At 43.6% G+C, this 25,172-nt stretch overlaps 3 protein-coding genes across 8 annotated transcripts; 2 read left to right on the plus strand and 1 right to left on the minus strand.

The window, feature by feature from the left end:
• Positions 1-1,096: 1,096 nt before the first annotated feature.
• On the plus strand, positions 1,097-2,228 carry rnf115a (ring finger protein 115a; the record flags this gene model as incomplete). The annotated part of the gene is made up of 4 exons (XM_010786684.1): positions 1,097-1,236; positions 1,440-1,494; positions 1,732-2,015; positions 2,142-2,228. Coding segments are annotated over 4 exons (552 nt in total), but the record flags the coding sequence as incomplete, so codon positions are not given.
• Positions 2,229-4,801: 2,573 nt separating this feature from the next.
• Positions 4,802-7,873, plus strand: LOC104958844 (RUN and SH3 domain-containing protein 1-like). Its single transcript, XM_010786654.1, has 2 exons — positions 4,802-5,062; positions 5,834-7,873. Exons 1-2 carry the CDS (start codon positions 4,941-4,943, stop codon positions 6,000-6,002), a joined length of 291 nt encoding a protein of 96 aa, XP_010784956.1. The 5' UTR covers positions 4,802-4,940; the 3' UTR covers positions 6,003-7,873.
• A 1,035-nt stretch (positions 7,874-8,908) lies between these two features.
• Positions 8,909-24,260, minus strand: LOC104958848 (histone-lysine N-methyltransferase ASH1L). Of its 6 annotated transcripts, none has more exons than XM_010786660.1 (14): positions 23,704-24,257; positions 20,220-21,057; positions 15,265-19,330; positions 13,544-13,874; positions 13,192-13,317; positions 13,006-13,103; positions 12,851-12,924; positions 12,671-12,716; positions 12,520-12,560; positions 11,855-11,922; positions 11,590-11,768; positions 11,028-11,119; positions 10,807-10,944; positions 8,909-10,722 (listed from the first exon to the last, which is right to left on the minus strand). In XM_010786660.1, exons 2-13 carry the CDS (start codon positions 20,853-20,855, stop codon positions 10,819-10,821), a joined length of 5,883 nt encoding a protein of 1,960 aa, XP_010784962.1. In that variant the 5' UTR covers positions 20,856-21,057; positions 23,704-24,257; the 3' UTR covers positions 8,909-10,722; positions 10,807-10,818. The 6 variants fall into 6 exon arrangements, with proteins under 6 accessions (XP_010784962.1, XP_010784961.1, XP_010784964.1 ...); XM_010786659.1 differs by having other exon boundaries at positions 13,192-13,365; XM_010786662.1 differs by lacking the exons at positions 8,909-10,722; positions 10,807-10,944 and having other exon boundaries at positions 11,029-11,119; positions 11,577-11,768; positions 13,192-13,365; positions 23,704-24,258.
• Positions 24,261-25,172: the final 912 nt, after the last annotated feature.

Genomic DNA, 25,172 nt, shown 5'->3' on the forward strand with positions numbered 1-25,172 from the left:
CAGTCATATATCTAATTTATGCAACACATGATGACACACAACTCAAATCATCTATTTACTTCTTATTTCTGATTACCATAGTTTTACACCCCTAAATGTGTTGTGTTAACCAAGATAATAGAGCGTGTTAATTGTCCTGTGACAAAATAATCCATTGAGTATAAATATATTGTATAATGTTTTTTAGACCTAGCTTTTTCATCAAGGATGAACAATATATTCCTTCAACTTCTTTTCCCATGTTGAGTAATTCTGTTTTACACTGAGGGGATAATATCATCCACGCTGGCTGGTGTTTTCCTCATTCTAATGCACTGGTTTCTTTAACACACACTCAGTTAGGTGTGGTTGGCATATCAGCTCTACCTCCTGGGCTATAAAACACACTGACTGAGATTGTCCTTGCAAAGACAAATGCAACACCGTTTTGCTTTCTTGACCAAACCAGTCGGCAAATTGTCTGTTTTCAATTAGTTTATGTTTACCTTCAAAGGTTGAGTGAATATTTTCAACATACTTTGATAATGGGGCAAATACAGTATATGGATATTTCTTTAAACAAATCCAACTATGTTTATTTTTGATGCATCACGTTAGACAAAAAACACGTGCGGAAAAAAAAACGCAATTGTGTTGTCTGTCCAATTTATATTGTATTATTTCAGATAACAATATCCAATATGATTAGATTATGTCAGTTATTTAGCTAAAGTAGAGCTGAAAAACATTATGTAAAAAATGATAAACCTTTTTTGGTTCTTGCTTCCCCCGTGTGAGAATGTAAAGCTTTTCTTAGTATTATATTGTTGCCGACTGAATATCTTTTAGACTGTTGTGCGCTTTTGGTTGAACAAAACAACAAAACCAACATTTTAATAGTAATATTAGACTTTTAGCTTCACTCCAGAAACAAAAAAACTGAATCCAATACAATTACAGTTAAATAAGAACAGAAAAGTAGGAATAAACTAAGAGAGACTATACAATAAGATAATAAACAATAACATTTACTATTAAACACACACCAGAAATAATTAATTAAAGCTTATTAAAATAAAAAAACAGGAAATGAAAGAGAGCCAAATATGACTCTTAGATTTCCAGTGAATTAAATGCTGAATTGTTTTATTGCGGGTATGACTTCCGTGTGACCCAGTTCTGTCGTGATTCTCTCCAGGAGTATATCTGTCCGAGATGCGACTCAGGGTTCATAGAGGAAGTAACAGAAGACTCAAGGTGAGACATTTATTATTCCACGCATCTACCTCACTTCTCCAGACAACACTTAGTGTTCTCTTCTTATTCACATGAACCATATTTTCTGTAGAAGCTTGTAGGCTAGCCATACAGCTTTGTCCCAGACATCACTAAACCTGAACATGTGTTAGGGTTCAGTGGACGTTTCTAATAATGTGTTTCTTTTGCGCATTTCCCCTCAGCCTCCTAGAGGGTGGCGCTAACGGGATAGATGACGCAGCCACACAATTTGCAGAGGTACAAGCTGACCTGAGGGATTTTGGGGGGGAATAGGGTGGGAGAAGATTGATTGCAATAATTGTTTACCTTTTTAATTAACTTTGTCTTTCCCTACCCTCTCCTCCCCTTCCTGTCCTTTTTGCTACTGCATGTTTATGTACTCTCTTTCCCTATTGTGCTGCCTGCTTTCCTATCCCTAACCCCCTTTCTGTCCTTCTCCGGACCCTTCCCTGTCCAATCCCCCCCTCCCTGTAGCTATGGCACCTGTTGTTACTGGAGCGGCCATTTACACTAGACGCTGACACACCGGACTCAGAACCCCGGCTCCCTGGAGGGCGTTTGGGGGGTCTGAGTGAGCTGGGGGGGTTGGGAGGGGGACCAATCGGGGGGTCAGTCCCAGCAGGCCTTGGGGGACCTATGGGGAGTCTATTAGGGGCCGGGGATCACTGGGGACCGGGACGCCCGCCTCGCCTACACAGCCAGAGGAGATACCGCTCCAGAGGCAGCAGCAGACCAGACCGCTCTCCTGCTGTGGAGGGGTGAGTAACTCACACCCCACCACGCATACTCCCACTTAGAATCATTAAATAATAACTATGCTATTACAAACTTTTCTCCTCAGATTTTTGGTGAAGTCATTTTTATATTTTCTGTCTGTTCATTAGGATTGTACAACAGTTTCTCGCCGGTCTCTTTGCCAACTCTGGAGTCCCCGGCTCACCTCCCCTCTCTTGGTAAGATGACATTACAGCAGCGTCACAGTGTTAGCATCACAGTGTTAGCATCAAGTGTTAGCATTATTTCTTATCAACTTGTCTGTCTCCAGCATCCCCGTCCTGAGAGAGACAGACAAGTTGATAAGAAATAATGCTAACACTTGATGCTAACACTGTGATGCTAACACTGTGACGCTGCTGTAATGTCATCTTACCAAGAGAGGGGNATGTAGCTAACGCCGGTCACTCACCAAGACAGCTGCTCTGTTCTCCACTGGTTCTCCACACACCAAAGCTCCATTTCTCTCCGATGGCCGTTATTTTTTCTAATCCTTGGCTGCTCCTGTCTCTTGGACGCCTAGCAGGCTCATAATTATAATCATATGCATTCGAATATATATTTTCAACCTCTTCTGTGTCAAAACTAGCATTGTGATCCATGTTTATTCATACGTTAGACCGGCCGCTCTCCCCCATGTTACGTCACACGCAGGAGGTCACGTGCTGAGGTTTTTTTATGCGGAAGTGAAAATGTCTTACTAAAACGACGCCAGATGTCACTATCGTGTATATTTCTGTATATTTTTTGGAAAATCTAGCGTATTCATCATTTTCCTACACATTTATTCACTGGTGTCTCTAACCTGCAAGTTGCTCTTTAACACCTCAAGAGACACATTTTCCCCTCAGGAGGAGGAAAGGATTAAACAGTGAATGTTTTAGGTGGACACAATATGGGTGTGTAGGTAGATAGGTATTATTTGTGTGAACAGATTAATAATCTGTGTGTAAAAGTGTAATCTGTAAATGTTAATCCCCACAAATACAAAAACATTTTGGGAAATTTACAAAAATGTTTTTGTAAATATAAAAAGGATCTGCAAATATGCAAAAAAATTCTACAAATAAAAAGAATATCTGTGAATACTATACTTCATTTACATATACAAGAAACGCAATGTCTGAATGTGAATATCTTGCTAACATTTACAACTATCGATCAGGCATTTGTTGTATTTGTGGATATTAATTCTCTGTTTGTTTATCGGCTTTTACAAACACACAGTTTTGAGACAAACTTTCCGCCGGTTGGAGCAAAAATCTACTCGTGTCACTTGGACAGTATGGTTAATAAAGGCCACACATCAAACATTAATGTTAATTAATTTAACATAATTGTGGTCTCTGGTATTAGAGTCAGACACACCACAACCAACCAACCACCAAAGTTAAAAAGTCTAACTTTAGACATCTCTACATGAAGCAGACACTACTTCCTGTTTGGGACTTAACATTGGCACACGATGCAAATTATGAGATGAAGAATCCTCCAGGATGGACTGAATTGTAGGATATGGATGATATACTCATTCTCCTCTTCCCTGTTCCTCTTCTTCGGCCATTTTGTTCTCTTTCATACACTTTGCCCTCTCCTCTTTGTTTTCTACCATACCTCTTTGTCTGTGTTCTTTCCCCCCTTTTGTTACATTCCCTTCTATTTCTCTTTGTATCATGTCTCACTGTGCTCCACCATCATCATCTGGTGCCCTGACTCTGTGGTAATACCCACCATCATGTTGGGTACCACTGACCATCATTACAGTCAGTAACAGTAAATCCTCGGGGGGGGGGTGAGGTCAGTGTGTGTTATCACAGAGTGAACATCATGAAATGGCTTCCTGCCTCCCTGCTGTATGTTTCATGTGAATATTAAACCATCACCAAGTCTTCATTACCACCATCGCGAGGAAGATGTAGAATAAATCCAATATATTTAAGATGTTTTCTACCTCACTAACATTTTGGATGAATTTCATTTGTGTGTTTTTGTTCCTCTGGGCGTCCGAATGGGTTTAATAACCTTCATACAGTATAACTATGATGATAAAACAAATCAATATTACTATAACTGAAGGCTGTTGTGTCTCAGTACAGTAAACAGATATATTTGTTTAAATGTTGCTGTTGGTTTGGTTCTCATCAATCAATATTTGTCATTTTTACATTGCTTTTATTCAGACTATTTTATACTAATCTGTCTATATAACTGCTGTGAAGCACTTTGGGCTGTAATTCTTGTTTAAATGGTTCTATACAAGCTTATTATTAATATTAATATTATTATTATTATCAAGGTTGAATCGAGTTCCTTGAAAGATCTGCTTTACAAATAAAAACTGTCTACATGTGAGACTGACCGTTGAGCGGCCCGACCAAGCAAGGAGGCAGAGTCAAAACGTCCCAAATACAACCCGGTGTGGGCATTTACTAAAATCATGTGCACATACAGTAGTTCACAGCCTCAATCCTGCTGTTCTCCCTGAACACATCCTGCAGCCACAAGGATCTCACACCACATTACAAACAGGAAACACAGAGCCTAAATACCCACAGACTAATCAATCAACAGGACACAGGTGAGGGGGGAGGAGACAACACAGGGCACCAGGTGAACACAATCAGCAGCAACAGACATGGGTGAGGGGGAAACACTTTCAAACTAAACCACATGTACAATATTACAAGGCCCGAAGCCATCAGTCCACAGTGACGAAGTTACCTTTGTCACATCATCCTAAAATGGAGAGACAGTAAGAACTTGGATGACAACTCTATGTGATTCCTCTCTGCCCTCCTGTCCCACTCTCTCTCTCTCTTCCTCACTGTTTCTACACTCGTCCTCTGTGTGTCTGTCTTTGCAGGCGTCCCTCTCAGTGGCTGGCTCCTGGAGTCACTGCTCTGACCCGAATGGTGAGCAGCAACTCCACCCCGATAATAACGAGGGCCCCGGAGCCCCAGGTAGAGAGAACACCAGAGTCAGAGAAAGAGCTTGAGACACTGGAGATGAACGACAGACCCAGACCACTCAGGTACAAAATACATTTAGTGATTGTTATTAGGGTGGGCTTATGTTTTTTTTTTGAGTCGCTTTTTAAAAGCTTTGAAAATAACTATTTTACATTTCCATGCATTTGGGGTTGAACTCACCATTTCATTCATAGATTTGGGGGATCATATTCTCAATTTCTGTGTCAGCACAACATATTTCAAGATTAGTTTGAGAGGGGAAATTGGGGATGACATAAACCCAGATTCAAAACTCAGGCCACTGCAGTAAGGACCCAGCCTCATTACAGGGCATTACTGCTCTACAAGGTGAACTACCTGGGTGCCACTCTAATTCAAAGATAATATCACATTTTTGGCCATAATGTTCTGGGATTTAAAAAAAAGTATTGATTGGCCTCATGTTAAAGCATCAGTTTAATGTACAAATTAAAAGATGGAAAGAAACATATCTGCATGGGTGTGGCATTACAAAAAGGTTAAAGTAATAACTTGAATATGAGCTTCAATAAATGAAACCCACCTGAATTTCCTAGGGCATATCTCAAGTTGTGGTCTGTTTTTTAAAGATTTATTTCCCCATCCAAGAACATCAGTGGGTGTAAGAGACACCAGAATAGCTGCTTCTATATTTTCTGTCTTTTTAAAGATGTTGATTGGTGACTCACCAGATACCCTGCATTGTGACTCATCCAAGATTCAGATAAATCATATGTTGTGGATGACGTTAATGTTTGTGGTCGGTGTATATGTAAGCAATGTTGGCTGAGAAGTTCTCTGCGGTGTGTCCTCAGGTCGGTGCGAACGCTGTGTGATCACTCTGCTGGAAGAGGGTCGGAGCTCAGCTTCTGCAAAGGGGAGGAACTGGTGGTGTTGGGAGGAGTTGATCAGGACTGGATCCGCTGTCGTCAGGGAGACAAAGAGGGGATGGTACCTATCGGCTACACCTCCCTCATCATGTGACCTCAGTGCCATTACTGCTGCACTCAATAAGAAAAACCAAGAAAAAAAAAATATTTTAGGCGAGTGTTGAGAGGTTATGGTGAGGCTCCACTACTCTGAAAGGGATATTTCACGCTTGCTCGGTTTGGGTTTGAGTGCAGAACACCATCTGCTCTGCTTTACGTGCATCCGGAGCAATCTGCAGCTCTCTCTCTTTATGAACATATGGGAGTTTCCCCCCCCATCAAAATCCATCTAGTTTGGTAGCATTAAACTAATGGATGATAGCAGCAGGAATGCAGTAGATGGTGTGAAAAAATGACTGAAGTCAAATCTAGACCATTTCATACTAAAAGACCTTTGATCTTGAAGTGAAGTATCCCTTTAAAATGTCTTCTTCTCAATGCCTGCCTTCCGTGTCAGCCACTGATCTGAAAATGATCACAGGGCAATCAACTATTTGCAGATTTAAGAGCTTTCAGAGCTTTCAGATCAGCGTCTGCCTGTCGTCAGAAGGCAATCCGACAGCCTGGTAGTAGCCACTTTAACATCTCGAAGGTAATGGCGGCTGGCAGGTTGTCGAGAGGAGAAAGCATGTGAGAGTAGAGGGCCGTTGCATACTGCGTAGTAATGTAGTGAATTGTAGCTGTGTAGATCTGTGTTCTATTGACCTTTCACCCCTATTGACCTCTCACCTTTATCGCCTGGTTCATGTGTGTTTGACATGTTTCTGCTACTATATATGACTGTATAAATATACATACAAAAAATATATATATATATAATAAGGGTATATAAAATAAGATTGATATTACCAAGATAGATAGAAAGAACGATGAACAAGAGAAGGCAGATAGTAAAACACAAGCAGCAGCTTAATACTGTGGCCACATTGAGGAAGTAAATTATGAAAATACTTTATCTTTACATCTGTAACTTCACACATACATTAAGTGGTTGTCATACATGCCAAAAAAACGGTATATGTGTTTGTTTTAAGTATGAAATCCAGTATCTTCCCTTATGTGTGCTTCATCTATTGTGACATCATATTCATACATTATTAGATTTATCCTCATACCTTAAACACTAAATGCATTGTGATGTGCCATGAATGCTTTGAGTGAATGCCAGAAAATATCACACAGTTCTAGAAGATAATATTTGGCTACAACAATCTGTAGCCAAACTCAACCCGTCCAAAATGTAATGTCCGAGTAAACGCTTCACAACACTTTGCTCAGCTCTTGTTTAACACTATCTGACCTTAGACTTAATGCAGTGAGAACCTCCCAGATGTGTGTAACTCATGACTGCTTCTGTAAAGTCTGTAGGTTTGGTGGCTGGTCTTCACCTCATACCTCAGCTTTGGTATTTGTCTTCACCCTCCCCCCGCCATGTTTGCTCATCATAATCATTGATATTAATGGTAGTGGTGTAAGTGTTGATTCTAATGTTTAAACACATTGCTTTGTGTCATATATTTATTAGTTATTCTCTAGATTCTGCATAGATTACTATGCATATGGTTCAATGTACAACGTTTGTTTTTAAAGTCATGGTTTCGATTTGATGCTGACACCTAAAGCCTAAAAAAAAAAGCTTAAATATATAAAAGAGATTTAACCGGTCTGGCTGACACTAAAGGACCTCTAATTAATTCATTAGGAATGTGTCTTTGCTATAGATCAATCAGGGAAAGCTCAGTTCTTCAAAGTTTCCTAGTGTTATCGTGTCAATGCCATGTAGCATGACATCCCGTTGCATTAAGTCGAACTAGTGCTCATAACGTGTAACTTATGGTCACAATAAAATGCCAACAAACGGATAATACCTAGATGTTTACAAGAAATAAGAATCAGCTGACACATTAAATTGTGTTCATCGTTTTGGTTTTGTTTGTTTTTTTAGATTCTGGTCTAATTGCATTTGTTTGAAAGCTGTTAAAGTGATTGGATGTTCTATTTATTGATCTGGAGGTTCCTGAAAGGAAAAGCTCTATCTGACCCATCTAGTGTCTCTCTATCTATCTGGGTTATTTATGTGTGTACGTGTGTATGAGCTTGTGTGTGTGTGTGAGCGTGCACACAGCAGTGAAAGCAGAGACGAGTGTGAGCACATTGGTGTGTCTGCACATCCTGCACTTTCACCTGTATGTGTATGTGTGTGTGTGTGTGTGTAACAATGAGATGTGTACCTCCCTCTCCTCCTCTTTCTCTCTGGTGTCATGTAGCCCGTAGACATCCCTGTGTCCTACTATTGCATATAGTTCAGTGCCCCTTAGTGTCAGTCACTGTCCACCTCCTGCATGTGCTTGTTTGTAAATACACCAAATAAAAAGATCAGTATAAACCAAACATGGGCAGCTGTTTGAGTCATAATTTAGCACTTAAATGTATGTTTCAAGCCTTTTACAGTTTTTATGTTAAACCATCATGGAAAACATGTCCTGTAATCGGTGCAATCTGAAATGTGACAGAAACGACCTGCATGTGTGTGTGTGTGTGTGTGTGCAGAGACTGTAAAACACTTTAAATACCTGATTACACACTAGAGGTGATTTATATTACTGCTTTGCTCAGATAAAAAAATCCCAGGATGCACTCGGATGTGGTGAAGGGCGTAAAGAGGAGAATACATCTCGGGAGTGAGCTGCAGCCCTCCCCCATCTTGTAACCGTGGGCCTTTTGATAACGTCCTCCATTGTGGGTCATTATGGAGGACAACACTGAGTGAGATATACAACCTAACACCACTAGATAGCACTGTTAGCTCAAGCTGATTAAAATCACTGCAGTAACTTCCCATAACACACACACACACACACACACACATACACACACACACATACACATACACATACACACACACGCGCGCGCACACGCAAGAGGGCCTTGCAATGGATACACAGAGTCTGCAGGGAGAACTAGTAGACATAAAATGCTTTATTATTATGGTTATAGAGGCAAAAGATCTGAGCTGACATTCTATGGCATTGAGTTATAACTGTTTTTTTATGTTTTGTTTTTTGAGATGCACATTATCAGAGGCAACAGGCAAAGGTTACATGTCATGCAAACTAGATAAATAACTCTTTATGTGTACCTTTGCTATAAAGTTAACCATCCACCGGCAATAATGTAGTGCTCTTAGTTAAAAAAGGAAAGAGGAAAAATATACATACAGTATGTAAACAGTCAAAGAAATTGCACTTTCTCGGCTTTTTATTAGAAGCCACACTACTGAAAGAGAGCAGAAATGTAACACTGGCAAAACTATTTCACTGTCACTGATTGTCTGACCAAAAAAAGTCAGTTAAAAAAAAGTTATTTAAATTCTACAAAATAAATCATACAATCATAGTCACTTTTAGGGACAAATTACTGATACATGTATATTGGTCAGCTGTATAATCCGTTAAAAACATGTTAGTAAAATCATGAAATGATTATTAAGTTGTATGTATTATCCCAATAGTATTGTCATGTATAATACTCATTGTACACGCTACTGCTGATAGGAGGAAAGTAGGTCTCTCTCTATGTACATATACATGAAACTAAACGCTTCCACTAAGTGGATTAACCCAATGTTCCTAAAATGTGAACAATCTACTGCAACTGTACAGAAAAATGACCTCCTATCCTCAAATATTCACAACTAAAAAAAACACAAGTCCTTATATAGTCCTTATCAGAGAAGATATTGCTTTTAAAGACTGCATGAGAGTTCACTTAGGTACGTACACAAGACAACATGGCACTTCCACAGAGCATTTGGGGCAAATCAATTCTAGTTCTGATTGTCAATGCTCAGGAGCAAAAACATTCTCAAAGGCAGCCTGAAGTAAACGAAACACTTTTTATCCATCCCTTCCCCAGGAAGCAATACTGAAAATAGTCAACAATAAACATTCCTATCATGAATATACATTTGCCCTTCTCTTTAGCAGACAGTGCTCAAGCTGTCCTTTTTTTCAAAAATAACTTCTTTCTTAAAACCTCATTAGAAATTCTCTTGCAGCAATGCCAAAATTCCTATCACTAAGCCCGCCCCCTCCCCTGCCTATTCACTGGTACATAGCAGACGCTGTCTTGGAAAAGTTAAGGAAAACCTACCACTGTCTCTCAACAGCTTTCACTTCTCCTTGTCTCGTTTCCCAAAGGGGCAATGTGACTTTGAAAGCTTAACGGGTAAAAAGAGGGTTCAATTTTGACCTACTTTGGGCCCAGGCTACATTTTTATTCCCCCAGGCATCTCCTGAGCTCCTCGCGTACCATATATGTCCACTTTCAGTCCGTGACCAATGTCTGTCTTTCCTAGTTTGCTTAAGGTGCCAAAGTAAAAGTGTATGTGTTTATAGTGTGTCCACTCAGCATACATACATACAGTCTTTAGTGTGCTTGATCATCCAGCACTAGTGCAAATTCATATCAGCTGGTCGGTTTCTTCCTTTCATCCGGGACAGTGTATCTCCGTTTCTCTCATCCCTCGCCTCTTGGACAAAAGAAGTGTTGCCATGGTTTCATCCTTGGTGTGATGCCCTTCAGAGTGATCGGTTCACCACACTCATCTGTCAGTGTGTGAGATGTCTTTTTTGCATTTTTCAGCCGCAATAATTCTCCATTCCTCCTCTCCTTTTTCTCGCTTGTTCTCTCTGGCACTACTTATGTTGATAGCAGTGCTGTGACATCAGTTCCTGTCCGTGGTGGCCCTGGTCCCTTTCTCAGAGTGGTCCAACCTACGTAAAACAAGACACTATCAAAAAGACAGTGCATATACATCTCTGAGTCCCTAGTGTTTCTGTATTCGATGCTCTGCATACCTCTCAGTTAGCTTATGAATGCTGCAGGGTCAAAAGTAAATCATTCAGCCGTTTTCTTCTCTGTTCTCTGGTGCAGACCTCTTCTTCTGGTTTTTCTTCCTCTCCCTCCTCCTGTTGTCTGTTCTGGGTTTTGGTGGGCTGTAGTGTACAAGTAAACACAATTAATTGCAAAAGCAGATTTTGTATTGATGTGTTTTGTATGTGGGTAGTGCTTCACTCACACAGGGGCTGGCCGTGAGCGAGCTGGAGGTGTCTTGACTCTGATGGTGGGGGTCACTGCTGATAACCTTCCCCTCAATCCCTGCTTGCTGATCTGAGGGGTCAGAGGTCAAACAGTATTGAAAACAGCACATTATTTTACACATATGTCTGTAATGATGTGATGTTCCGAATGTTCTTTCCTATCTCCAACCAGTCAGTGAGTCTTTGATGGAAATGGTGTGGTTTCACTGTTTTAGGAGAAAGTCTGTGGCTGGATTCATCGACACCAGAGATGGATGATAGAAATGGGGAAACATTTCTGCAGGGTAAAATACTGTGGTTGGAAAACCACTTAGTTTCTGCTGAGTATGATATGGAGAGACAAGCCAAACATGAGGATGACTGTCTGTTAGCACAGCACACACACGCACATCCATGCACACAGAAAAACACACAGCACAGGACACCAGAAGAAATATATACAGACGTAGAAATTAAAAAGTAAAGAGATCAACACATACACGGATGCATTCACGAACACCTACAGGAACAAAAACTAACACACACACTTGCTTCATGGACCTGACTTGATGTGGCTGTCTTCCTCATCATCGGCTCCATCGCAGGACAGACCTTGTGAGTCCCTCCCCTCTTCCTCCATGTCTCCTTTCCTCTCCCTCTCTATCCTCAGCCGGATCTGTCTGTTTCTCACCATCTCCAAGTTCCTCACCAGGAAGACGTGATGTTTCACCACAAAGCTCCTGGACGGCACACAGGGAGAACCATTAGCTCACTTTCATTGGTTCAGCAACAATGCATCAAGTAGTTTCTCTTGACATTTCCATACCTCTCAACACTGGTCAAAGGCTCCAGGTCGAGGTGAGGGTACAAGCCAGCAGTTTCACTAGAGCTCTCCTGTAAAGAAAGAGGTGAAAGTTTTAACACTAATTAGTTAAATGATGACACCATCTGAGATTGGTTATATATAAGCCTTGTTTTACAAGGCAATTCCAGCCTTAAATACAAACAAAATTAGACAAAAAACAGATTACTGTTGCTGTCCCTTGGTACAAGAAAAAGACTGGAGTAATGTAAACTGTAATGAACTAAATCAGCCAAATATTAATACTACTAGGGATTTTGGTCTGCATTTATTATAGCACATAGATCAATGTCTATGTCAAATGTGGTGGTCTTTGGTTGTTTATTGTGTTGTAAGCTAGGCTGCAAGCTTTAGCCATCTTTATAAGGATAAAATATCAAGTAGATTTACTTCGTGTGAAAATCAATGGACCAAAGATATATATTATGAATGTCTCCTTTAGTTTGTAAACAAATGCAGTGTGTGCTGGGGTGTTGGTAGCTCTGAGGAAAAACTGACACAAATCTGTTAGTTTTTTTGCACCAACTATAATACCACAACTAAACTCTAGGCGTGGAAAAGTTATTTATTTTCTCTTTAAAAGTACATTCTTCAATAGAATGAAACAGCCTGGAGGCAGAAGATCTCACCGCTGTCTGATGAGAGGATAAACTCCTCATCTTCAGCCGGCCTGAGTGACAAAGAGAGACAGTAACACAGTCAGTTGCAGTATGAGAGAATGTATCTGATGCATTTACTAAACCTGAAGATAACACATCCAAAACTAGCAAATTGACTCACAGTAACGCCGCTTCCTCTTCAGGGGAACAGCAGGCTGACTGTGAAGCTGTGACAACCCAAGATGAGAATTACATGCACACTCACTCCACATATCTCCTTGTATCATAACATTTTATCTCCAACGATGCTTCAAGTTGACTGTCTAACTTCCTGATTCTGTGTTATAGAGCTCTATAGTACCTGATTGTTCTGCCACAGCCACATCACATCATAGGGTAACTGAAAATTCATCCGCTTCAGCCTTAGGTACTTCCCTGGAGGACAAAAAGAGAGTTTGGATGAACTATCACGGCTACAACAAACTACATCACTAAATCCCTTGTCCTTGTACTTACCAACATTTATGGGAGCAGGTAAAAGGCTGTATTCACGCTCATCCCCTGAAGTGTCTTCCATGCTCTCTGTGCACGACTGCTGGGCTTGGGAGGGCGGGCTAGGAAGGAGACACATTGAATACATTAACTAAAAAACTGATAACATAAAAAAAGTTATTAATTTGTTTTTGAAATCACTGTACTCACTCTATAGTTTTGTAATCATCAGAGTAAAGACCCGCCCTCAGAAACGTCTTCCCGGGAGGCTCATCTTCGCTCTCCTCTCTTAGGATGGTTTCCGGTGGAGATGGAGCCAGGTCGAGATCTGAATGGCTGAAACATTCAGGGAGGGTGTCACACTCAGGTTTATCCTCAGCGACACTAAAAGGAAAGCATGAAGAGAGAGATAGAAAGATAGAGGAAAAAGAGAAAGAGAGAAAGGCACTGGTTTAGCACACAGTGCTGAAAACAGTGGGTTAATATAGCAATAGTGAGTGGTTGTATTGAATTTCCAAGTCAACCAGCGCAGGTACTTGATAATACATTTGTGAGTGTTTACCTCTGTTGACAGGGAGAGTCACCATGTTTTCTCTTCTGTCGCTTCTTCCTCCTGGCCTGCAGCTCCACTTCAGTCACCTGCTGGATGGTGTCACCTCCTCTTTCTCTCCCTTCTTTACTCCCTATTGCTTCTCTACCATCTCTGTTATGTCCTGGCAACTGATCATTTGATGACACGAAGGGAGCTGCAGATGAGTGTGTGGGGGGGGATACAGCAGAGGGCAGTGGGTTCTTTCTGGGCCGTCCTGGCCTTCTCTTTTTTCCTCCTGCCACACTGTCGAGCGTTGGCACATTTTTCTGCTGCCCGCGGCTTCTTGAGTCACCTTGTAAACCTGCAGTCATTGAAATGGAAAGAGGGAGGGGTTGTGCCAGAGAAAGGCAGAAGGGGTGTAAGTGGCGTAAAGGAAATGAGACAGATGTGGATCAGCGATTGAGCCAGCAGGAGGTGTGAGGTGAGGCCAGTCTGGGCTGAGTCATGTGGATGGGACACAGATTATGAGTCACAACGTTTCCTCTAACAGTTCACTTCTGGGAAATGCATTAAGAAGTGATTTATGTACACACATTCACAGCAAAAAAGAACAAGAATGGAAAGTTGCATATTTGCTAATGTAAGCATGCACACGTATGCACTCTTCCACTGAAATTGTTTTTGCACATTCAGTTAATGGGTAACACAATCTCAAAAGGCTGAGCAGACAAAGAAAGAGACAATAAATGTGGATGAGTGTGCCCGTGGTAGGGAGCAGCACCTCAAAACACATGTGTGTTTAGTTAGATGATGAACTTATGTTGAGTGTTTTCCACATCTTTTCAAAACAACATCTTTCCTGCACAAGCTCTGTTTGCCCCCTTTCTGACCTCCGTGCTATTCCTTCATCAATCCCTCCATCTATCTTTTTGTTCTATTTTCCACAGACCCTGACAAGACTGACCACTCTTTCCTTATTGCATTTTTCCAAGTCAAATAGGCCAGACTTGAAATAGCCAATCTGGTGGTTCACTAATGACTGTGTTCACTGAGTAGCTCAGGGCTGCAACAGCGTGCGGTTCGCTGCAGGCAGGGAAGATTTCAAAGATTTCCTGGAAGTTTCCCATCAAGATGCAGCCCTCCTGCTATAACACTTTCAAAGAATTCCAACAGAGAACAGAGTGGTTGCATTTGTGTGTGTGTGTGTGAGTGTGTGTGTGTTTGCATGTATGTATTAGACACGTCTACTGCACAGCAGAGGGAGACTGAAATTGGCTATAAAAAGAATGGAGTCTGATTTCCTCTTAAACACGCTCTAGGCTTTGATGGGTGGCTCAACACCACCTCAGAAAAAAACTGTCTCTATATTGGGAAAACTATTGGTGCCACAATCTCATCTCCACATTATGCAAGTATAGAAATCTGTCATACTGTGCAAAGAGCCTCTTTGCATAAATCCTATTCACTCAGCCTGCTGTCAAGTTTTGTGTGCTGTTCAATGATCGCAATAGATTTTCCATATTATCTATGAATGTATCTTTCTGCCAATGAAATGATAACACAATACATATGAGCATCTTTAAAACAATATTAACAATGTCATAGCTTTTATTAATATTGACAGTTTCCAGCACTGCAGTATTTACACAGACGTTAGCACTAATGCTACCATGAGCTCACAGCCGTCAGACAGTCACCTCAGCGCTCATTCATTCCCACATGTATTGATTAACCCATTCATGCACCCTCACCTGTTCCTCTCCTCTGTGTCCATGCTGGCTCATCCCTCCTCCACGACCTGTCTCCACTTCCTGGATTCCTACCGGCCAATCCGCTCTTCAGACCCCTCCCCCCTGTTGTCACGGCAGCTGATGTGAACAGGTTGGTGTGTGTTGGAGACGGGGATGTCCTGTAGAGGTTTGACTCGTCCTCACCGTCTTCGTCTTCTCCATCCGATGCAATCAGTCTGCCTGTATTGAACTCCGCAGAGAAGCCTTTCCAGCTGGGGGATGAATTTCCAAATCCTGTCCCTCCCAGCCCCCCAAATTTCTTCCAACTCTGGCCCAGGCCCCCCCAGCTTCCTCCAAATGAAGATAGGTGAGAGGAGCCCAACCCCAGTGAAGTGAAAGATGTGTGTTTGTACCTTTCTGCTGAGGATGATGATGTTGAAGCAGCAGTGGACCCCATTCCTCTCGCCCCTTTCCTTCCTCCTTCTCCTTGACCTAAAATGAACCCTGACCTTGACTTTGAATTGAGCAACACTTCCCTCTCCCTCCTATCTTCCTCCTCATCCTCGGGCAACTCCTCCTCGTCATCCATGTCTCTCTCGCAGTGCCTGTGCCGATGTTTATGTTTGTGTTTGTGTTCGCTCCTCCCACAGCCACAGGAGAGGCTGGAGGTGAACCCTGAGCTAAGGTGTGGGCCTCCTCCACTGCCTCCCCCCATATCTCCCTCAGCCTCTCCTCCTAAAGCTCCTTCCCTCAGCAACCTGCTCCTCCGCCTGTGGAACCTGGCAGGGTTGAGGAGGAAGTGGGCATGATGGGACTGATGGGGGGAATACTGGTGTGGGGAGGGAAGCTGATAAGAGCTGGGGAGGTGGTGGTAGAGTGTTGTGGCTGGGGGATAGCCGCTATAAAAGCCCATATTATCGATGGTGTCCTGGAACTTTGAAGGGCAACCACATTGCCTGCGGTCTTGCTTCCTGTTGCAATGCAGAGGCTGGCAGGGGTAGAAAGGCTGGGGTGAAAAGGAAGGATTACCAGCGTAAGATGAAGTGTGAGGCGAGTAAAAGCCATTCAGATTTATCCTGAAGATGTTGGAGCGGAGAGAGTGTGAGGGGGAGTGATGACGCCGTCCTCCAGGAGCGTTACCACTCCCATCAAAGCCCTGTCCCAGGCCCGTCCGCGCCCAACTACGCCGCCCGATATGGACCTCGCTGAACTGACCGATCAGATCTTCTAACTCGGCCATGAACTCTGGATCCTGCATGTGCAGCTGCTGGTGCTTCTTCTTATGTTTATTTTTCTGTCTCTTCAGTGCATTGTGCCCAAGGCAAGGGTAAAAGTCAGAATGAGTGCACTTGTTGTGTCCTGGGCACGGGCACAAGCAACTATAGGCCGAGGAACAGTCGTAATCCCTCCGTCTGTGCCTGTGTTTGTCTCTGTGCCGCTCCAGAGTAGAGGAGTTGCTGATGGGGCTTGTGTGTCTTGGCATGAGAGAGAGGGGGGAAGAGACAGGAGAGGGGCGATCCACAAGAGAGGAGAGGTGCTTTTGTCCCCCTAGTATAACTCCAGACCCCTGGCCCAACCTGAACATGCCTCGAACTCCCCTCTTCTCTGCTCGCTCAGAAACACTGTTGTTATCTGTTCCTATCCCACTGTCGCTGGGCAGCGTCTCCTCACTGTGCGACTCACTCCTGGGGGAGGGGGTGGCCTCTTTTAGGTGGCTGGGAGAGCCAGGTGTGTGGTGCAGAGCGAGGGTGGGACAGGAGAGCTTACATGACGACTGGTGGAAGGGGAAGTGATGCCTTCCCTGACATGGACAACTCTTCTTCACAAAGGGAGAGAGGGATGAGGAGGAGGGAGGGCGTGGGGAGGTACAGGAGGACGATGGGGAAGGAAGGGAGAAGGAGTGAGGAAAAAGTAGGGAGGACGTTGGTTCTGTGAGGCTTCCGTCACTATAAGGGCTTTGGGCCCCACTGGAGTGTGTGAGAGATGGGGAGGGAAATGGATGAGAGGAAGGGGGCTGGGGTTGGTTAGAGGAGAAGAGACTTGATTCAGAGGAAGTGGTAAACAGGGAAGATTGAGTGGCGTTCTTGGAATTAAGGTAAGATGTTTGGGCCTTAGGCTTGCGTCCCCGCCTCTTGCCCATGTAGATGGTCCCTCTCTTGCTCACATTGATCTGAGGGCCCAGCTTGCTCCCAAAGGAGGATGACAGGGCTGAGAGTGTGTTCACTGTTGTAGCCTCTATCGATTTACAAATTCCCAGAGACGTCTCGCCAGTTGCTGCCTGGCTTGCCCTTCCCTCCTTTCCCATGTACCCAGAAAGCATTACCTTGTGAAGCCTCTTCTTCTTTCTTTTCTTCATCTCATTAATCAGCCTCCTGATCTTAAGCTGCCTGTTCCCCTGTTCAGAAGGATGAAAAGTGTTGTTCCTGCGATTCAGCGTGTCTCCGCTCTGGTCCACTGGGAGTGGTTGTTTGGGAGGACGGCCACGCTTCTTGGGGCTGGATTTAGACTGAGCGGCACACTGCAGTTTGGGACTTGGCTCTAGCACAGGGGCTTTCTGAACTGCGTCATACCCCAGAAGAGGCACATCAGTAGGGATAGCATTGGGTGAAAGTTTAGGGGGAGGTTCATCTAAGCTAGGGCTCGGGGTTTTAGGACGGCCTCTTTTTCGGGCAGGGGTTATTTGGCATCTGGAAGCATGGTGGCTAAGGTCTGATGGGGGGTGACTCTGCTTTGGGGATGAGGGTTTGGTTGCAGAGGAGAGTGGGGGGCAGCTGCTTGTTAAAGAGCTAGACGGAGATGGTCTGGAGTCATCAGTCTGCTGAACGGTGGCCTTGGCAGGAAGGGGGGACTTGGGGTTTTGGGGAAAGCTGTGTAGAGGATTATGTTGGGAATCTGACGGGGCTTCCTGATTTTCTGCCCTCTGAGCCCGTTGCACAAGCTTGGTCCAGCTGGGCCGCCTGGCTTTACGTTTTTTGAGCGGACGGCTGTCCTGCTCTTGGGGGCAGCGAGGGGGAGAAACAGGGGCACGGGCAGAGGGAGTGGATAAAGAGGGCGGAGCAGAAGAAGAGGGGTGGCTTGGAGGCACATTTGAATGTCTTGAGACATCTTGTTCTTTTGATTTACTGGTGTCACCTGTTGCTGGCTCTGCTTGTTTAACTGGCTTGCAACCGTCATCCGTCTTTTCTCTCTCATCTGGTCTGCCTGGATTGACTATTTTACACGTTTTATCTAGTATACCACTATCAACTGATTCTCCAAATGTATTATCTTCTGTTTGTTGTCTGTCTGGGCTAAGCCTATCCCTTTTTTTCTCAGCCTTTCCTTTTTCAATGTTTAACTCATCCCTCGAAATATCATCAGTCTTATGTCTTTCATCCTTTTCTTTACTGTGCCTTGATTTCCCTTCTTTCCCTTTATCCTTCCCTTTCTCCTTTTTCTTCTTCTTGCCTTCATCCTTTCTGATCTCACCCTTTGCTGTTTCAGCCTCCAATTTATCTCGTTTAGATTTCTTGTCTTTCCGTTTCTCTTTCTTTGCTCTCCTCTCTTTGTCTCTCTTTTTCTCTAGAGGGGGGTCCTGATCTTTGGATTGGGCAGAGGAGATATCCACAGAGGGGGAGGACTGTGGTTTAGGGGTGGCTGAAGAAGAGGAAGGAGAGTCTGGCCTACTCTTGTTGGACAGGCTGAGTTCTTTATTGGCGCTGATGGAGACTGGAGGTTTTGCCGAAGAGTCCAAGGAGGGAACAGAGGAAGAACTGCTCTGTTTTCCAACTTTGCTTTTCGACGAGGTGGAAGTGCCAAGGATGCCAGCAGAGCTTTTCCCGTTAGATAGTCCCTTCTGTTTTGTTGTCTGAACCAAACCATTATGTTTCTTGGAGCTCTTTCCTTCATTCCTGGTTTCCGGTGCAGATGGGACTTGAATGCCTGCGGTGGAAGGAGTGGAGGAAACCGGCTGGTCTATTGTAGGCGAGCAGGGTTTCTGTCCTGCATTGACAGTCTGCCCGTTGGTATTAGGAAGCTTGTCTTTCTTCACTCTCTCAGATGAACCATTTGATTTCACCTCTGTCTTATCAGCCAGTTTGACAGGAACCTAGAGAGGGCAGACACAACATCTCTGTCATAGACAACAATGGCTGTGGCTTTCACTACTTTTCTGTTGACAACTTTGAAGCACAATGGGGAGGAGACAACCACTGAAATGCTTTTGTTTTTGTCCGCCCATTAAAAGAGAGAGTGAGGACAAAATGACTCAATCAGGCAGAGAAAAAGAGGGCATACTGAAGAGAAGGAGAGTGAGGTGATGGAAACAAGAATGGGGTTGACACAGAAAGGAGAAATACAAAGGCAAAGAAAAAGAGAGGAAGGGAGTGGGACAGGGACAGGGGGGGGAGTGAAAGATAAATGAGAGCAGGTAGAGAAAAAGAGCGGATGTAAAAATAGAAGAGAGGGACTGATATAGAGAGCCAAGGAGAGACAGAAAGAGAGAGACAGAAAGCCCTGCTATTGGTAGCTATAAATTGCCACTAATACAGATGAGAAGGCTTGACATTTTGTACTTATCCCATCATTTTGGTATGCTGCAGCTTGAGTGGCGTTTTCTGCAGCTAAAGCAATAAGCTTTCCCTTGGGTGATTGTCATAGGGACTGATGGGCCAATGTCTGTAATAGCTCCAAGTGGTTGCCGTGCTGTTCTCCTATTTATAGGTCTGTTTCTTTAAATGAGCTACTTAGGTTTCAGTATTGAGACAATAGCTCATTTGACCTTATTACAACTGAGCACAAAGCCGGGCCAATTTGCACCACATAAGCATGTCTGGTAACGAACTGCAAAAACTAAAACAGAGCTGCAGCACATGTATGCACCACGTTAATCACTAACCCTAACACTCTTTACCATTGAAATCAAATACAATTGAGACTAGGTTAATTTTAACAGCTAACAATATGTTTATCTGTGTGTGGGTGTGTACTTTACTTACCTGTTTGGCAGACTTGGTTCCTTGGCTGATTATGGCAGGGACCGAGGTTGCCTTGGAAGCTGTGGTAGACGCTGGCTGTGGTGACGATGATAATGATGATGATGCAAGCGGTGGTGAAGCAGCAGATGCATTTTGTTTGAACGTGGTCTGGACAGCATCCAAGCCTGAGCGTTGATCTCTGGTTGCCTCGACTGGAGTAGAGCTGTTTTTGTTTTGCTGTCCCCCTTCTCCATCTCCCTTTAGCAGTCCCCCCCTGGCTTGCCTCTGATAGGTCCTTATGGTGGGCTTGCAGACGTAGCTTTCCAAGATCTTCGGCGGTTTCTTGGTGCGTTTGGCCTGGAGCCCAATGCGGAGTCGTACATTTCCCTCGGGGCAGCTGGTCTCTCTGCCGGAGATCTGAAGCTGTTGTTGCCCTGTGCTTCCACAGCGGCCCTCGATCAGCAGCTCCAGCACTGCCCCCTTGTCCTCTTCTCTCTTTTTCCCTGATCCTCTCTTCTCCTCCTCCTTCTGCCCAACATCTGCATCACCCTCACCCCATCGCTTTTTCTCTGAAACTTCAGAGTCTTCAGATGCAGAGGTGGGGTCCACAGTGGAGTTTGTGGTTGGAGGGGTTCCCCCCTTCACTCTCTGGTCCATCAGAGAAGTCAGGGGGGGGAAGCAGGACGCTGTGGGGTCCCCAGTTTAACACTTTTAAATGATCCCGCTGGGGTTATTGGGCTCAAGAGCAAAGAGCCAAATGTAGGTTTAGGTTCCCAAAATAATATCCTGATATAGTCCAAGTCCAGTTGGGCTTTTTATCCAGCGAAGGAATGTCTTTCTCTGGTCCTTTAAGCTTGAACTGAGATGGAGTTTGAGGGAGAGAAAGAAAAGAGAGTAAGACACAGACAGGAAGATAGAGAGGCCAGTGATTAGTCATTTCAGTGAGCTCAGATGCTGAGTCGCAGCAGTGCAGGAATCGAAGGGAAAGTACCCTTCCTGCAGGCAGCTGTGGAGAGGTGCTTAAGTCTGTGTCCACAGAGATGATCTCATCATACAGAAACCTACAGATCTCCTCACCCAGGGGGGCAATCAGCGCCACAGATTCCCAGAATGTCGGCACTAACTGGAAGAAAGACCTACTCACGTTCTTCAATAACAGCCTCAGCTGGTTTTCTCGAGTAATCTGTAAATAACGGCAGCTCTGAAAGACAGCAAACGCTTCCCGAACCTTTTACTTATGCTCACTCCGCCTCCTCTTCCCAAATCAATACATCAATCAATCAGCTCCTGACTAATTCAGTCACTTATCCAGTCCCCTCCCCTTCTCTCCCCACTGTCTTTGCGCCTTCTGTTCTCAGCTACTCCCACAAGCACTCCTCCACCCACCCTTCCCTCTGCTGTACTTTCTTTTCTCTCCGAAACTCCCCTTTTCATGTTGTGCAGAAAGCTTTTGCATGCATTCTCTATTAGTCCCATCTACTCGCTCTCTCTCTCTTTCTCTCTTTGTAGACCACACAGTAAAATGGTCAACTCACACACTGTATCCATGTTAATCGAAACCATATTTCCTCCTCCACTTCGTTCTTTTCCTCCTCTTCAACCTAAATCCCTCCATTCACAGTCAGACCATTCCCCTCCTCCTCTTTCAGTAGTGGTAACACAAATCTGTAGGAAAGGGTAAAACTTATTTTTGGAAAGGAGTGCAAATTCCTCCTCCTCCCATTGCTTCCTCTTAGTCAAGTAAGCTTTTCATTGACCCCATTGTAAATTGCCTTTTATGTGACATTATAGCAAGAAACACAGCCTAAAAAAAACATTCTCCTCGGCGGAAAAAAAACGTTCACTCTCCCTCGACCTCTGTTCAGCCCAGTTTTTAAACATATCGAAAGGAAGCAGCATCTTCTGTCATGCTTCCTTCATTATATTCACTCGCTCATTAAGGGAGAACATCATCCATTTTCTAATAAAACACACCCGCCTAGCATTCTTTCAGTCCTCTCATGAGAGCCCCTTATGAAATAGCTCATCTGTCTCTCAACGCCCCAAACTGCCTACTTAAACTTACAAAAGCATCTCAGATAATGTTTTCATTTAAGAGCTCAGTGGGCTATCTCTCCTGCCTCTTGGTCCCTCCACACCCAAACCCTTTCCTTGAATAATTCGAAGCTCGAATAAACATCTGTTCCAGTAACTCTTATGTAACCGTTTTGAAAAGCATTTTCGATGCCAAACCTCCTCACAATCAAATAAAAATGAGCACAGAGATGGACAGTGTTCCTCTTAAAAAAACTGCAGCCTCTTTTCATGACCTCTACTCCCAAGGCCCGACTTGCATGAAGAGGATACAGGCATGAGAAGAAGCTTCACTCCTCTGGGTGATACTCATGTTGTGCAAAGTGAAGAAGTAAGGAATAAGAGTGGCAGGTTTTCAAACTTAAAAGGCCATCCCATTCAATAACAGTCAAAGTGCATACTTATAGCTTGTTATACTCTCCAGAGTTATACCTCTCAAACATAACTCAAAATTATTCCAACATTAGACTAGAAGCTATTTCCAGTGACAGGATGATGGGTGGACTTGACACTGCAGTCAGTGTGGGTTCCTCTGCGGCTATAAGGCGACGATTAAATCATGATAATGGCCCTCCATATTTCCAGCCATCATCACCATCCCATGACGGTGTTATCATCAATAACTACAACACCATTATCCTCTGCCTGACAACAGCAGGAGCACAGAAGCCCTGCTGAAAATTAGGGCTGCTGTGATGGCATCTTAAAATACTAAAGCCCCCCCCCAGGTACAGGGAAGTTTCTCACGTGAGTCTCTCTTTCTCACACACACACTTTTTGCTAGTTAGTGTATTTTAAGTCTGTTGGTTGTACATTGTGTACCCAGGTCGCAGCTGCGTAGGTTGACAGATGTTGCTACTGTAGATACAGTATGGGCAGTGGGGGTGTTACCGCACTTGAGCAACCTCTCTCTGGTTTACTGAGGACGTCAACAGGGGCTTCCTTCTCAAAAATGACTTTGCGCACCTCTGAAAATCACTATCCGCCTGATGCTGTCGCACTTACAAATGATACACACATGCACGTGTTGTTGTTGTCGTCACTCCTGTCTCCAGAAATAAAAAATAAAACACGTTTAAGCGTCCTGAAATATGCACAAATTGAAAGTCAACATGGAAGTGGGGTAGCGTCAAAATGTGTGCTCGTGGTGTTATTAATGTGGATTAGTCCTCGAGCCACCTTTTCCTCTCTCTTCTATCTGTCCTCTGCCAGCCCTTCTGCTGGTGTCAGCAACATTGAAATAAGAATATCACCGTGCACGGAGAACAGGGGGAGAAACATACTCGGCAACAAGGGGATAAAATTAGCGCAACGCGGATGCACAAAATTACCAGTAACCTACAATGCTAAGAGCTCGCTGTTGATGACAGGCCTGCACACATTAATACAGACTGCCATGGAAATCTCTAATAAGGCTACGTAGGCTACTCACCCGAGAGCGCGTCCCGGAGCCAACTGCGTTTCGGCATGAGGTTAAGGTGTTGCTGTCCTGCTCCCCCCTTCAGCAATCCGGAGCTTTTTGGCGCATTAGATGTTGCTTTGATTACATAACTAAGACAAGCAGAGGTTAAAACACCTCCTAAAACCGAGTTTAAGGCTCATCGGAGCTCGGAGCCGACTGTGCAACAACATTGGCGCGGGTGTTTTCATAATCATACAGTCGACCGATCGGCGCGTCTCCGCAGCTAGGTGGCGGACTGGTTACACTCCTATGGTAACACTACAGAGGCTCTTGTTTTTGCCCACTTCTTTCGGGAAAGTTACATCGCTCCCTTCCAGTAATAATGGCTCAAATTGTGCTCACACAAGCTGTTAACGTGTCCGGATGACGGGGCTGCAGCAGCGTGTGTGCGGGGTTACAGGCTGTGACATATAGAAGTGCGGGAATGCATTGCGTGGCCATTTTCGTGTGGCCAGAGGAGGAGATAAAATACAGCACAGGATCTCATTGCGGTTCATAACAGGCGATTGGGGAGGGCTATTTAGACTTAATAAAATGGCGACGACTTGTCTAAAGTGGGCTGCTGGTAGGAATTTGGGGAGCAGCTCAAAAGTTGTGTCGCTGTACGTAATTTGGGATGGCTCTAGTGGGGGAGGAAGGAAAGGCAGGCTGTAAGCACTTATTCCAAAGTTAATACATGAGAGCTGTTTATTATGCATCAGTTAAACAGGAATTATTAATCCAAAACTACAAACAATGTTTTATTCACAGGAATGACACAACATCATAGTGACATAAACATAATTATATATAATTATGTACAGCCCTTTAGCTCGACCAAAAATAGTTGTTAAATGTGCTCTATAAATACAACCTGATTTGATTTGATTTGATGATAGGCTACCAGTTTTAACTATGTGTTTAAGTGAACCTACAAATATTATGTGAAAATCGACCTAGTTATATCATTCATGATTATTTTAATAATAATATCACTTTCATTATTTGTATAGCTTGTGCTTTTGTGTTATTTAAAAATGTATAATTTAGTGATAATGGTAGAAAACTGTTTTCAGGATAGACACACTACAGCTTGGCCCAGTGACCAATGTGAACTTTTAGGATCTTATTGGCCCCATTTTCTCCTGTTTTCCATGCATTGTTTACACTACTGCGTACAATTCTAAAAGACATATTAAGTGCACACTACAGATTAGCTTAATCGTGAATAAAGCCTCTACCTAGTAAACAACCTTTCTGAGGGTTTGCTGCTGTAAACACAATATGTTATTGTTATGGAAATGAAAAACACACTGATGTAAGAATGTGCACAAAAGACACTTGCTCCTCAGACTAAAGTTTTGTATTACTCCCTCTAAAAGACAGACACATTTTTATTTTAAATAGACATGTACAACATGGCAGACATACATGTACTAAACATAATGGTACAGAAAAAC

The sequence above is a fragment of the Notothenia coriiceps genome, unplaced genomic scaffold, assembly GCF_000735185.1.
Source record: "Notothenia coriiceps isolate Sejong01 unplaced genomic scaffold, NC01 NC01_scaffold00029437, whole genome shotgun sequence".
In the NCBI taxonomy this organism is placed as follows: Eukaryota; Metazoa; Chordata; class Actinopteri; order Perciformes; family Nototheniidae; genus Notothenia; species Notothenia coriiceps.

What these genes read in the sequence shown, in the direction of transcription:
- LOC104958844 (XM_010786654.1), top strand. Translation starts at nt 4,941, where the DNA reads ATGGTGAGCAGCAACTCCACCCCGATAATAACGAGGGCCCCGGAGCCC. An exon ending in GACAGACCCAGACCACTCAG is followed by an intron (nt 5,063 to 5,833) that starts GTACAAAATACA and finishes GTGTGTCCTCAG; the next exon opens with GTCGGTGCGAACGCTGTGTG.
- LOC104958848 (XM_010786659.1), bottom strand. Translation starts at nt 20,855, where the DNA reads ATGGACCAGAGAGTGAAGGGGGGAACCCCTCCAACCACAAACTCCACT. An exon ending in GACACAGAGGAGAGGAACAG is followed by an intron (nt 13,875 to 15,264) that starts GTGAGGGTGCAT and finishes CAATGACTGCAG; the next exon opens with GTTTACAAGGTGACTCAAGA. An exon ending in GACTCTCCCTGTCAACAGAG is followed by an intron (nt 13,366 to 13,543) that starts GTAAACACTCAC and finishes CTTTCCTTTTAG; the next exon opens with TGTCGCTGAGGATAAACCTG.